Below are 14950 nucleotides of genomic sequence, written 5' to 3'. Positions count from 1 at the left end.
GCAGGCAAAAAGAAACGGGTGATTTTTTTAACAAAAAGGCAAAATGTGCACTGCAGGTGGGTTCCCGACATTTAACTGGCCACCACAGGGCACATGACGGATTTGTTTTAGCCAAAGTTTAAGGATTTTTTAAACGCTCTAGTATTTAATCCATTGTAAGTTTCATTATGTATAAAATCCTTTAACAGGATTCAAAACCTTAAAATCAAAGAAGACTTAAATGTTATATTATACTGAGGACATTACAATAATAAAAATGTAGCGGCTTCCTGTCTAAAGTGTTTCCTCAAAGAGCGACTTGATGGGTTTTGAAGTGCTCTCACTTGCATGTGACCTAGTTCTTTAACAGTGTGTTATGTGAGTAAATCTAATTGCATGTAAGGTTTTGGAGGATGATTGTGTGCATGTTCTATAGTGAAGTCTGTAAGATGATCAGCCACCACTATATAATAACCTGATGTTACCACTCCACCAATGTGTAAAACAAGCTTGTTCCAGTGAACATATACGCTGTAGTAAAAAGATACCGATGAGAGCTGAGAGCACAACATGATGCAACTGTGTGAAAAAGTTGAGCCAAAAGAGGCTGAAAAGCTCAGAAGAGCTTCAGAGATGGTAATAATAATAATAATAATAATACTAATAATAATAATAATATATTTTTTTATAGGCGCCTTTCATGGCGCTCAAGGTCACCGTACAGATAAAAGCAAAATAAATGAATTCCGAGAAAAGATAATAAAATACAATAAATAACAATTAGACACCGACAAACGTCGCAGCATCAACCGAAAACGTCATCGAGTATGAGAGTCTGAACAGATACCTTTTGACCTGGGATTTGAAGTGTGGGAGTGAACTGGCATTACAAAGATCAGGGGGGAGGGAATTCCATAGTAGTGAGGTGAGCACAAGTCGGATAGATGACGAAGATCTGAGGGTACGGGCGGGTATGGTGATATGGAGGAGGTCGGCAAGGTAATAGGGGCGAGGTTATGGATGGCTTCATAAGTAAGTAACAGTATTTTGTAATGAATGCGATATGTGATGGGAAGTCAGTGGAGTTGCTGTAGAACGGGTGCAAAGTGACAGGTTGATGGAGTTCTTGTGGATGACGCGCGTCGAATTCAGTACAAGTTGGGGTTTGTGAAAGGTTTGGAAGACCAAACAGAAGGGAGTTGCAGTAGTCAAGCCAAGAAGTGGCAAGATTGTGAACCAGTATGGCAGCGGTATGAGGTGTGAAGGAGGGACGTAGGTGGTCGATGCTGCAAAGATGGAGGTAGGCTGACAGCGCGATGTTATAATGTGGGAATTAAAGGATAGTGTGCTGTCGAGGATGACACCTAAACTCTTCACCTGAGGGGAGGGAGAGGTGGAGGAACTGTCAATAGAAATTTGAAAGCTGTCAGATTTGTTTAGTACCAATAAGATTTCTGTTTTATCATTGTTTAATCTGAGAAAGTTGCATGTGAGGCAGGATTTTATATCAAGGAGGCAGTCAGAGAGGGAAGAGGGAGGGAGAGTGGAATTAAGTTTGGTGGAGATGGAGAGCTGGGTGTCATCCACGTATTAGTGAAAGTGAATATTTTCCGAAAATTGTGACCAAGCATGTAAATGAAACAAAGCAGGAGACCCAGGACAGAGCCCTGGGGAAACACCTGTGGAGACTTGGAGTGGGTGCGAAGTAAAGGCTTTTAACTGAATGAACTGAGTGCGTTCGGGGAGATAAGGTTTGAACCGAGCAAAGGTTATAAGTGACTCTGTTTGTCCTTTCGCTGTGATTGACAGCTTTCTAATTATGATAGAGATAATCTAAACATACTGACAGGTGGAGCTTTAGGAAAACCACTCCCCATTTTCTTGGGTTTCAACAATGACACATCAATGACCTTTTCATCTTCTGACCTGCCTCATTTCCAGCATCTTTCAGCAGTTCAGAGTTCTGTTTTCTTTGGGTTTTTTTTTTTTTTTTTTGCAGTGGTTCGCAGGTGCCTTGTGCCTGTGGGACCATCAAACTGTCAAAATGGCTTCCGGTGAGTTACCAGACTGCGAAGTGAAACTCAAATATAGCCTCACCGTTCATCCTCTGCTGTGACATCTGCGATTGCAGTTCTCTCTAAGTCAATAGGTTTTATATAAGTGTGTGCTGAAAGGGGCACTCGGCGCACATCGATCGGCAGTAACAGCTGTCCCATGTGCAGCAACTCGCGATGCAATGTGTGTTCTGACTCCTGTTGATGAATTTTTTCCCATGCTGAGCACTGCCAACTTTGTAACCACAAGGTAGATTTGAAGTCGTGGCTGATTGGTTTAGTCTATTAAAGTGTAGATTTCCCTAAAATGACAAGAAATACACTTTTACTCTTCTTTAGTGGAGACATGTGGAGTCTTTTCTGCTCAGGCTATGAAATCTGTGTCATTCATGGATAAAGACGTGCATTATTAGATGAAATGATAAACTGGTGAGAAAGTGGATGATAATTGGAAGGACTCTGGGTAACAGATGGACGAAGTCAGGTGGGACTGATGGTTAATGACTGAGATGGATGGATGAAGAAAGTGGGAGAAGACGGACAGAAATATATGGACTATTTAGCATAAGTGACACAAATGGAGAAATTAATTTAGTGATGGATGAACTGAAGTAAACAGATGGTGAGCAGATGAATTCATACATTGAAGGTTATCCTGGAGAATGGATGGGTGCATGCTCGAGCAGACAATCGCAGATGATGGATGGAAGATTGACAACCTGGATCAATGCAAGAAGTAAAATATCATCAGACGGTTAAATGTCAACAGATGAACATCATCTCTGTGTTTGTTGGAGGCTGCATTTGACGCTCTTTTGTCTCGCTGATTCTTTTGTCTTCACTCTGCAAATGTCAGTAGCAGTTTAATTTCACTTCACCATCGGCTTTTGCTTTTCGACTGGTTGGTTTGTTCGTTTCTGATTTTTACAAGTTTTATGCAAATCGCACTGTATTTACACTATTGTGAAGATGATCAATAGTCTGCTCAAAAACTAAATGATTTCGTGTTGACTTGTTTGTGTTAGTTTCCCTGAAGCTGCCTTCAATTAGTACCAGAGAATGTGCCTCAATAGGATTCACTCATCTCTGCTCTACCAGTGCAGGTGTATGTGGCTTTCAGAATCAGAAGTTAGTTTTTTACCAGGTAGGTTTTCACACACTGTACCAGGAATTTGTCTCGGTGAGGATCATATACAAACTGGGAAAAAAAAAAAAGATGTGTGTATCTTTGACACTAACACTCACCTACAGCTACAATGAACCCTGCATTTAAATTAATTTGTATTAGGTTGGAGTTGATTGAGCTGCACATGTATAGAAACATTTAATTCATATCTCAGCTGAATGCTGGCGTAATCGATGACCAGAGAAACACTCTTCATTATATGCGAAAAGCTCCACTCCGTCCAGTTCCTTCTGCGGAAGCTTACGGTACCTGTTTGCATGGACACTCTGAGCTTTAAGTGTGGCTCAGTGGAAAACTACAGGAGACCGGGGTTCGACTCTAGTGCAAGATGTTGTGCGCTTTAATGTTGATGGTAATACAATGTGGTGCGTGTGGTTACTATGGTGAGATGTTGTCACAGTTAGTAGCGTTTTGTTTTTATGTAATTTATCTTCTAACTTAACCTTAACCAGAAGTAGTTTTCCCAAACGCAGTTACTGCTTTAGAAGATACAAACTCTAACTTTTATTAGGATTGTTTGGATTCTGAATTGAGCTATTTGTAACAAAACCTGCAACCTAAACTGCTTAAGAAAATTAATTAAGAGTACTGGCAGTCGTTCGGAGATATTCACTTCTAAAAGCTTTTAAGTGAGGCTCGCTTTACTGACCAATCAGAGATTTTCTTAGTTATTAATTGTAAATTGATATCTGTGACTACCTGAAAAGTGATACAGAGCAAACTCTGGACAGAGAAGCTTATGTTGCGCACAAACACATGCTTCAACAGTCACCTGACACACAACATGCTTAAACCAGCACCTTCCTGACCAAAGTGCCTAAATGTAAAGGTTAAAGGCTGTTGAGGCAATTCATATTTAGGTTATGTATTTTCTAATAAAGAATTACATCACACAGTGCAGGGGTGTGTCTCAGTGACGTGTTTGAATATGCCGATCTTGACTGGAGACTGGCAGAAATAGAGACAATCCATTCTTAGTTTTAGTGTCTGTGTGGATGCAGAAAATGAGCAGACTGCACCTTAAGTAGCTCTGATACTATAATTATGGTGTTAAAACTACATCTGAATGATACGTTAATATGGTTATAATCCAATCCAATTAGCACAAAGGTAAACACGCTGAACCAGGATCAGGTGACAGTGGTAACAGCTGATATATACAGGTAAAGATATTTAAAAAAACGCTCTTGTAAATGAAGCCTCAGACTGACTGAAAGGTTTGTTTAATGGTTGACAGGCCGAGCAGAGGCTGAGCGTCAACACCGTGTCGATTTCAGTGTTTGTCATCTGAACAGATGGCTGAGTGAGCTCTCTGCTCTGTAGTATCTGATTGCTCCATTAATTACCTGAAATTCAACACAGTGCTAACAGTGGATTTCAGCTGCAGCCCTTGTGTGTGCTTCCCTTTTTTTTCCTCTGTATCCTGTTATTCCTTCTGTCTACTCCAGAATCCTCACGTGAATATAGAATTCTCCACCTTTTCAGCTTGACACTTGACTTTAGTTGCCAAATCTGCCAGCGTGAAGGCGTCTGAAGGTTGGATTATTTGTCAAATGGTACAAAAGAGACAAACTCTTCCCAACTCAACACAGCATGTCTCTGTAGGAAATTAGCACTGACAAAAATTGTGGGGGAAAGAACCTAGTAAAAAAAAAAAAAAGATCTGAACAGATGGTAAAAGACAAGATGTAGGAAGAAGAAACAGAAACATTGTGAAAATGAACTGTTAGCATTCATTGTTTTTTCGCTCCCTCCTGTCTGTACGTGAGTAATCTGCATCTTCAACACACCACAGCCGCCAGAAGCCGTTTACTCCACACGGTGAACGAGGCACAAATCACTATTCCACAAAGATGGAATTGTTCTTTCATCATGTCATGTGTTGGGACACATGCACTCGCTTAGAGCCACAGGACAGAGATTTAGGTGCTTAGTTAAATATTCATGTTCTCAGATATTTCGGTGGCTGAGGCTCAGAAGGTAATATGGGTCCCAGAGCTGATGGTCCCCAGCCTTCCATCATCCAACATTTCACAGCTATACTCCCATCAGCTCCAGACCAGTGTATTAAAAAAAATGTAACCTTTAAAATTAGCAGGAATAATTTCATATATCGCGAAGTTGAAGAAAGTATTTATTGAAGCAAAATTTTACTTACTAGTGACTATTACTAAATAAACTACTGACCGGGCCACTTTAAAATTGTACTTTAATTTGTTTTGAGTTTCTCAGAAGTTGAGTAAATCTTATGCTTCACAGACTGAGGAGCTGACATTCTCCTTCAGGATTCTGTGGTCCTCAGTTATGAATAGTCGCCCTAACCCTGACACAAAAAAGCAGCCCCCACACCATCACAGCACCACCGTGACTGCAGCTAAGGGCTTCTCTTTGTGGATGTCTGTGTTTGGTTCACGCCACATGTAACAGGGCCCCTGTCTTCCAACTGTTTGACTTACCAGTCCGTAGATGTTGGACTGGGTCAGCAGTGGTTTTCACCTCGCCACACTATGACTTTCAGATAGTGGAATCATGAAAACTGACCTTAACTGAGATGAGAAATGCTGCAGGTCTTTGGGTGTTTAGTGACTTCCTGGAAAAGTTGTCGCCGGGATCGTGGACTAATATTGGAGGGTTGTAAGTAGTTTCTCTCACCGTTCACAAAAAGGTTTGTCAAATATTAATTTAAGTCCAAACTGAACTAGAAAAACTTAATATCCAAGAGGACATGTACTAAATAATGAAAGTGGTATGTGAAGGAACATTCATTTTCATCAAGTGCTAAAAGTCTATAATAAACCAGAGTAAGCATTAGTCAGATATTAAATATGCAGGTTAAAATTAGATCCCACAGTGTGAAATCATGTTACAGAATCTCCTTTAACATTTGGGGTTGGTTGATCACTATTTCCTTCCTCTTCCTTCCAGCCAAAGCAGAGGGAATAATTACTCACTATAAATAAATAATGAGGTTGAGCAGTGAAGCCTCTGCCTGTCCTATCTGAAAGTGAGGGCCGGCATTAGCAGCTCATTATTAATACATTTACCAATGTCTTACAAATTATTTTTCTGTCTTTGGTGACATTAGGACCATGACTGTGTCATTTTTGAACAGCAAATTGTTTTATTGTATGTCAGAAAACCCATTTCCCCACTTCATTTGCTGTTTGTGTGTTAGTATATTTAATGACACCATCATCTGGAGAACTTTGAAAAAGCAGATGATTACAATCTTCATGGTTTGACCAACGAGAGCTTCCTCTGAGTGGAGGCATTTTTCAGCTAAATTAGAGATACTTTAATATAGAGAAATCAGGGAAGTTGTATGGCATCAATTTACCTTTACTACGTAAACTAAAACCAAAAGATGCAAGTTCAAAATCAGTGAAAGTGTCATTTAATTTTTTTGGCGTGTTTTCTAACGTACAGTTAATTTGCTCCGTTCAAATCTTTGGACTAATAATGCAAAGTCACACGAGAATTGATATGTTTTGTTTATTGATTACTGATTTGGGATGGGAACACAAAACTAAACACAGGAAATAAATTCTGTTCCTTATCGATTAATATTCCTATGAATGAAAAACTGCATAATTGACATTTGTCTACATAACTGTGGGGTTATCTGTTTAAAATGTTTAGATCCTGATGACCCCCCCCACCTTGAAATAGAACTGAATATGAGAGATGGATGAGAGCTGGCCCAGCTGATGGATATCAAATGTCTGATGTAGGATGTTCAAAAACAGATGCAAAGAAAGAGTCGGCAAGCAAAACAAAATCACATAAAGCTACATTAGTAAAATTAAACTGCCAACTGTCTTGTTTTATTGTGACAAAGTCACAATAAAACTGTTAATCCATCCATCATGGTAGAACCTTAAACCCTGTAAGTGTTTTTATTTTTTCAAGCAAAATCATTTGGTTTTTATGATTGTATAATTATAATAGACAAAATCATGTCTGCACTGCATTAAATAAGGCTCCCAGATTAAAACTGTAGATAGATAGACCTCCACCTTTTTTAGGAAAACATGCAGATTTCTGAATGTAGAATATGAAGATTTGGACTGAAACACTTGGAAAAGAACAGGGCTGGCCCTCTGCTTTCAAGACTAACATCAGCAAAACTGGAGAAATGATGAGCTTTTGCACAACAAGCAGTGTGTTATCATTAAAACAGATAGAAGAGCTACATCTTGGATGCAGTGTGTCTCCTCATATCACTGTAACTCCTGTTATGGAGCCATCCTCTTTTAACTTGAATCACAAAAAGCCTTCGCCTGTCACAAACATGTTACGTTGACAGACTCATGATGGCCGTCCAGAGACCCTCTCTTCCCTGCCTCTGGCAACCCAGAAACAAGTTCCAATTAACTGGATAGGATCGGCGCGCCGTCCTGCGCGGCCCTGATAACATTATCCCACATCATGCACCACTGCCAGTGACTGGATTATGAAATTAAAAGAAAGAGCAGAAGACGAAGGGGTGATGGAGAGTGGAAGGGAAACGGTTGGGTGCTGGAAGAGTGTCTGGTGGTGGGGGTGGGGATGGGGGCTTGCTCTTGGGTACTTAAATGGTATATTTGGTCCTGTGTGAAAAGGAGAGTTATGTAAGGTTTTAAAGCCCCTCCACCATCAGCAGAATGAGGAACTTTAGTGCGCTGGAGAGCTGCTTCAGCTTCCAGTCCAGAGCTAACTGCCCACTAACAGGCTCTTGCACAACATGCGGCTGTTGGTTTCCTCACGCGGTTTCTGATAAGCTGATAAAATGTGTAAATGTATTTTTATTAAGGTTATTAAGGTCCATGGCCATTACAGGGCTGTGTCATGTGTTGTTCTTCAGTGGACAAGGTCATATGTTTTGCAAATTAACAAGATTATAAATTCATGTTGCACATAGCGATGGCCCTGTTTTCATTATTCTCTAATTGAATTGAATATTTCAGGTGATTGTATACAGGACATTAGGCTGAATAAGTGATCTGACTGAAAGAGGCATCCATCAGTGTGTGTGCTCTGGAGGAAATAGGGACAAATTGATGCCGACATGAATAGAATTAAGATCTGGGTATTGTGTGTGTGTGTGTGTGTGTGTGTGTGTGTGGGTGGGTGGAGGGGTGGGTGGGCGATTGTATGGGAAAAGACACTTGAGTAAAGAAAAAATAAGAGGCAAAAGAGACAAGGTTTGAATGCAGTGATCACAGATAATCAAACAATGATAGTCAGATTATAATTCTAATGTCAATGTCCTACATGAGTGTGTGAGTGTGTGTGTGTGTGTGTGCGCAGTTTTCTCTTACGTCTTTGTCTGACAGCAGCATCTTTCCTTTATTCCATTAGTGTGTCCTTGGCTCTGTTTCCGTAATGATAAGAGATGTTCTGCTTCCAGCCCACCCCCCAACACACACGCACTCTCACACACACACAGCTTCACCCAAATGTTGATAATAAATCAGCCCAAAAACAGTCTTAAGATTCAACGGCCACAGCTGTAAAATATAATGCAAAATTATGTCTCTAAATAAAATAATTGCTAAAAAAATTTTTTTTTTCTAACTCTAACTTAATTTATTACAGGGAAAATACAACTAAACATTGTTACACCAGGCAAGTGATGGCAATATAGTAATAATAAAAATACAATTTCCCTCAGACTAAAAAAGCTGCTTGGAGAACCTCCGGATAGCTTAACGTGTATTTTAGTTTGCTCGAGCTATTAAACAAGTCACGTTAGATATGTCGTGGGCATCTCTAATGTTTTTAAGGGTAATATTGAAGATATTTTATGGCTTTGCTTTTTTCGTGTTTTATTATTGTGGATTTTGAACATTTTAACTTGTCATTCATTTTGATGAGACTGGGGGACATTGGTTAGCACTGATTGGTAAATTTGGCTGGTAAAACTAGACATTTTCTGGCCCAGTGGAATCAGAGCTGCACATAATCCCAACCTGTCACATCTGATGGGATTGTGTCCCCATTCTAACTCTACACTGTGTCCACCTTTTATCCTGGGAACTGTTTCTTCCAACACTGCTGCTGTTACATTAGTTGAAATGAGATTTTTTCACACTTCCTTGAAACAATCAGATCAGAGACATTATCTATAATATACGATTTGTTCCCCTTCAGCACGTACAGTAATTTGCTTTGTCCTCAAACAACAGACTTTTTTTTTATTATTTGAACGCTGAACATATTTGGGGTTTTATTCAAACACAATCACGTCACTTCTCTCAAAAGTCCCTTACAGCTCCAATTTATTCTAAAATACTTGCCACCACCTTCTTTTTACGTTGATGTAATTCCACTTCACATGCAAAAAATAAAAGAAAAAATACACACACTTGTACAGTAAATTAGACAAGTGCGCACACATTTTTCCAATGCTGCTCTAAATATTTAGCCCATTCTTATTCCCGAGGCGCCAAAAAGTGCCACTTTGTTCAGTCCCCTTTGCATTACATGCTGATGCTTGGGGTACTGGTGATCGACTCTCACAGCTTTCAGTGCATTACAATGGAAACCCAGACACTTCACTGTTTGACCCATAAAGCAATGATGTACTGTGGGAAGCGCAGAGGTTTTTGATAGAGTAGTAGACAGGGTGGGGGATGGTACAACGTAGGGCTTGGTACAAAGACACAGGACTTTTCTGCAGGAGACCAGCGTTCGACTCTAATGCGAGACTTTGTTTGCTTTAATGATAATTCTAACACAATGTGTCGCACATGGTTTCTATAGTAAGGAAGTACCTGTGTGCCGTTGTCACTGTTTGTAGCATTTTGTTTTATGTCATTTATCTTATTAGAGTTCTGTTTTCAGCAGTTTGAATATTGGGAGAGAGTCAGCTGAGCACAGTTTGGTAGCTCGTTCCACCATCGTGGGATCATTGAGCTGAACAGTTTTGCTTGGTGTCTTCTGTGCGGTGCTCGGACACCAGATGTCGTTTTCGTAGGCAGACCGCAGCGGGCGGGAAGGATTGTAGACCTGAATGAGTGAGTTGAGGTAAGCGGGAGCTGTCGAGTTAACCACCCTGTGAGCAAGAGACAGAGCTTTGAACCTGATGCGAGCAGCTACAGGAAGCCAGTGTAGAGATCTAAAAAGTGGTGTGACATGGGTCTTTTTTGGCTGATTAAAAATGAGGCGAGCTGCTGCGTTTTGGATCATCTGCAAGGGTTTGATTGTGGATACTGGTAACCCCATCAACAAAACGTTGCAGTAATCAAGACGAGATGTGACCAGCGCCTGTACAATGAGTTTGGGTTGTGTATTCCATGATGTAGGGTCTGATCTTCCTGATGTTGTAGAGAGCAAATCTGCTGCCCTAGAGACTGAGGAGATGTGGTCCTTAAAGCTCAGTTGGTCGTCAATGATGACCCCCAGATTTTTGGCCGATTTAGTGTGACAATCACTGTAGATCCAATGTTGATGCTGATGTTGTGTTGTGTCGAAGGTCTGGCTGTGAACATAATGAGAATGTGCTGACATGTAATGCAAAGTTGCGAATACGTTGATACTGAACATATTGTATTTTTGTCCATCAAAATATCAATCTTGCAGCAAAATATCCAGTTTACTTTTCTGAACTAATCCTGCAGTACAATGTCCAGTTTGTGAGACTGCAGTGTAATGAAAGTACTTTATGGTTGTGTTCAGGTTACAGCAGCCGATTAGCTTTTATAACTCTAACATCAGGGGTTTTCTTCCCGGAACATAAACAGACACAGGACTCAGAAACAGATTTTTTGGATACAGGGTTGATATATATAAATATTCTAGATGCGTGAGATCATTTAGTAGGGATTTAATTTCTGAATTGTTTCTTTTCATGTCCTTTTTAAATGAATTTAGCTCAAAGACACTGTATATCACACAAACGTGTGTGTGTGTGTGCCTATTTTAGTTTTAGTATACACACACACACACACACACACACACACACATCAATGTGTCACATCCACAAACAGCTCACTCCTATCACACAATGTTCAGTGTGGTGCATTTGTATTTCTTGTATTGTGCATTAGCCTACATCTGTGGCCTAATAATCAAATCTTGTGTGTAGATGTGTGGGCATTTTGAATGCCCATGCGTTTGTGTGTGTGTGTGTGTGTGTGTGTGTGTGGAAACGAGGTCCTTTACCCCCTGAAGCGCTCAGTCACAGTTACAAGTGGATTGTCTTCCCACTCGGCTTCTTCTCCCCTGTTGCCTCCCACAATAGCGTGTGGTCTCCATCCTCTGTTCGTAGCGCTCTACAAGCACAGCAAGAGAGATCTGCTTCACAATCACCTTGGCTGACGCTGGTGTAACACTTTATCAAATAGATGCAGCGACAGTGGGGCATCGTATGCGATATAAGTGAGTGAGGAGCCACAAAACACATCTTGACATTCAAATGCAATGTGCATTATCCACATTATATTATTTTCCCCCATCTCATCCCAGTGTGTAACATCCAACACACATGCTTTCCCCAATAAACACAACAATCATAGGCCCAGCGTCTTGGAACAAGGACAATCATATTAATTGGCAAGAACAACCCAAGGTGAGAGTACGACTACGGGGGACAGATTCCTGTGATGACTGCACTAGCACTGACATAGCACCAATCAGCACCTTGATGTCACACTCTGGCAGCATGTTGTTTCAGGTACCAGTGAGGCTCAAATGGGATCCAGAAGTAGTTTGACGAGTCCGTATGCTTTAAGGCTTTTTGGAGAGCAGAAGACTACACAGCAACCTTTCACCACGTCAGCCAGGAGGTTTTAAAGTCACAGTACTGTACCAGGAATGTGCAGTTTTATATTTGACAGACCAACCCTATCTCAACAGCAATTACTTAGATCGGGGTGAAGTTTTGCACAGACATTCCTGGTCGTCAAAGGACGAACCCTTCTGACTTTGATCAACACTTGTTCCAATAGTCAACATCTGTACACGATTCTGTGGTTTTCTTGTCATGGTTCTGGGCTTTTGTTTGTTTTCATTTCTCCCATTTTTCGTCCTGTCAGAGACTTTTGTTATTGTAGTCGTCCACACTTCCTGTTCTCGGTTCTCCCAACAGTTTACGCGCCTTGTAAGTCTTTATTTGTATCACCTGCTCCCCAGTTTATTTAAGCCCACTCGTCCTCGTAATTCCTCGCCAGTTCGTCCTACTCGCCTGTTGTATTCGCTAGTTCGTCCTGTCTTGTTCATCTTGTTCTTGCTTTGGTCTGAGGTTTGGTCCGTTATTTGTCCGATTGTTTATCCCCTTTTCCTGTGAACGTTTGGTCATCTGTTCGTCTCTCTGTAGACACCTTGTTTAGTTTTTATTTATCCCTGTCTGTCCGTCTTGAAGTGTTTGCTGTAGCGATTTATTTATGCTTCAAGTGAACTTCCTTTGAAATTACTGGTGGAAACCAGGCTTCGGGTGAAACTGAGTTGATTTTCCAAACGCTGCTGTGCAATGACTTGAATTTGCAGTATTCACATCGATGCCACATGTTACTCTTCATCACTGCCTGTAATCTTTTTTACTTGTTTTTACATATGTTTCACACAGAGCTACTGTGTTAACCTGCCATGAAACATTTAGGACTATGGTTAAGGTTTTTAATAAGACATGACTGATCAACTGGTACCAGGTTTTGGACTCACAGTGACTTGGAGCATATTCATCTCCATATTGATTTATATGCCTTCTGGAATGGGATTCCTGTCACAGGGGTAAAGAGCAAAAAGAAGATGTCGATATCTGTTGCAGGATCGGCTGCCTCACACCATCCAATACAGTGAGATCGGTCGTTGCCTCTATTGATGAACTGAAGATGAAGTTGTAAACGCAGTGTTTTTTCTGGACTGCATTTCATGATTGCAGCCTAAGTCACCTTACTGTTGTTAAAAATCAGTGACACAACAAAGGCTTAAGATGTCATTGTTAAATTGTGTGTCAGTAATTTTAAATGTCTTCTCTCTCAGGTCCAACAGAGAGTTACTGAAGATACTGAGGGTCAGGACTGACAAAGGGGGTACGTGAGAAGGATTGAGACACCCAGATAACTCAGGCTCAGTGGCTACATGCTCAGTCCTCTTTGGTTTTGAGACGAACATCTGTACCAACCCACGGGAACCATGGATTTTGTAATGAAACAAGCTTTAGGTGGTGAGTACTCAAACGTGTTTTTCTGTGTAGGAATTTACCAAGTCTGAGCCTCCTGATGGCAGCTCTGAAAATGATGATGATAATGTTGTGTGTGAATAGTATCACCCAGATTCAAGCTGTCTAATGCTTGTACACCAATTGGAACTGTAAGCGTGATCACAGTTCAGTGTTTTTCTATCTAGACTGTGCTCTGCAGAAGTGTTACCACCTAACAGTTGGAAAGCAGCTACACGCACCACAGACGATGGACTTTTCTCAAACATCCACTTTTTCTCAGGAACTTCTTCATGTAGCATCAGCTTACGTCCCTTATCTTCATTTAAGTGACAGTCTCTTAACCCTGGAAAGCCGGGGTAACTCCCACATTTTCCAGAATTAATAATAATAATAAGGGATTTAATTCCAGGAAATGTAATGAATGTAATTATTTTCATTTGCCTTTATCTTTATTGTCTGTGGTTTTATGCAGCCAATATCGCCGCAATCATGTTTCCCTTCAGAAAGACACTAAAACCCACAATATAAATCAATACAAGTACTCTTCATTTTATTAGGCTTAGTCTGACTTTGTAAATGGTAAATCAGAGCTTACCGCCAAAAGCCAGTGAGATCATATAATCTTTTTTTTTTGTTTTTACCATTTTTACAGAATTTTGATGATTGTTGTCAAACACATCTAAAGATTTAAAAACAGTCATCAAGTTCTATTTTCCAGGGTTAGAATGTAGATTCACTATGAGACATTTTAATTCAACACAAAACTATAAGGTGCACAACGTTAACTATAAAATGAAAAAAATCAACGAATCAAAGAGATTATAGCACACGATAAACAATTAAAAAGAAAACAGACGTTGGGAGAATAAAGTGGACTTGTGCAATGATAGAATTTGACTCCAATGTAGGAGGTGATACCCGATGCCTGAGCTGGGTCAGTATTGTTCTGATTTGATAATGAAATTGTCCAACCTCAGCAAAGATTTGCTTTTTCCAAGTATCACTTTGATATTTACTGTGACATCTTTGCAGTGGCCAAAGTCATCAGACACGAGTGGCTGCGACCATTAGAAAAGCAAACAGACGTTTCCTAAAAAGCGACCGGCGTAATGTAAGAGTCATATTTCCTGTACAGTTCTTTATTCCTGTGCCTGGCTTTCATTAGCAGCATGGGGGGACTTCAGTATTAGTTCAGGCTGAACTCATTCAGTAAGAGCAACATAAAAAAGGTTGTGAATGCTCTTGTAAGTGAAGAGCCCAGAGGTCAATGCCTCTTAAAATCAACCCTCTCATCTACTTTCATCAGCTCAGCGACCACCAGCCACAATGAAATGAGATTTATTTCTTTATAACTCACTCTGCCTTCCAGCCTTCCACCTCCCTCCCTTCCTCATCCTCCATCCCTCTTTAATTTCTACTCCCCCCACCCCCCCCCCCCCCACCCCCCTCGTCTCTCCATCGCCCTTTTTCATTTCCTCCTCTTGGTTTTAATTCCATCAGTTCTTACATCCTTTTCTCTTTTTCCTTCTTTTGTACATTTCCAATATTTAGCTTCTTCTCTTTTTTTTCCCTCCTGTTTTTCTTTCT

The 14950-nt window shown here is 40.5% G+C and overlaps 1 protein-coding gene across 2 annotated transcripts in view; it reads left to right on the top strand.

Annotated features, from left to right (window-relative positions):
* LOC137134322 (complexin-2) overlaps positions 1–14950 on the top strand; it is a 37991-nt gene that overhangs the window by 10517 nt on the left and 12524 nt on the right. For both annotated transcript variants that reach the window (XM_067519016.1, XM_067519017.1), the window contains exon 2: positions 13183–13366. In XM_067519016.1, the coding sequence (XP_067375117.1) occupies positions 13336–13366 (31 nt within the window). In that variant the 5' untranslated portion in view covers positions 13183–13335. The remainder of the gene's footprint in view (positions 1–13182; positions 13367–14950) is intronic.

The sequence above is a fragment of the Channa argus genome, chromosome 10 (genome assembly GCF_033026475.1).
Source record: "Channa argus isolate prfri chromosome 10, Channa argus male v1.0, whole genome shotgun sequence".
Lineage (NCBI taxonomy): Eukaryota > Metazoa > Chordata > Actinopteri > Anabantiformes > Channidae > Channa > Channa argus.
Note: the sequence above shows the minus strand (reverse complement) of the source record. Positions and strands in the feature narration are given on the sequence as shown.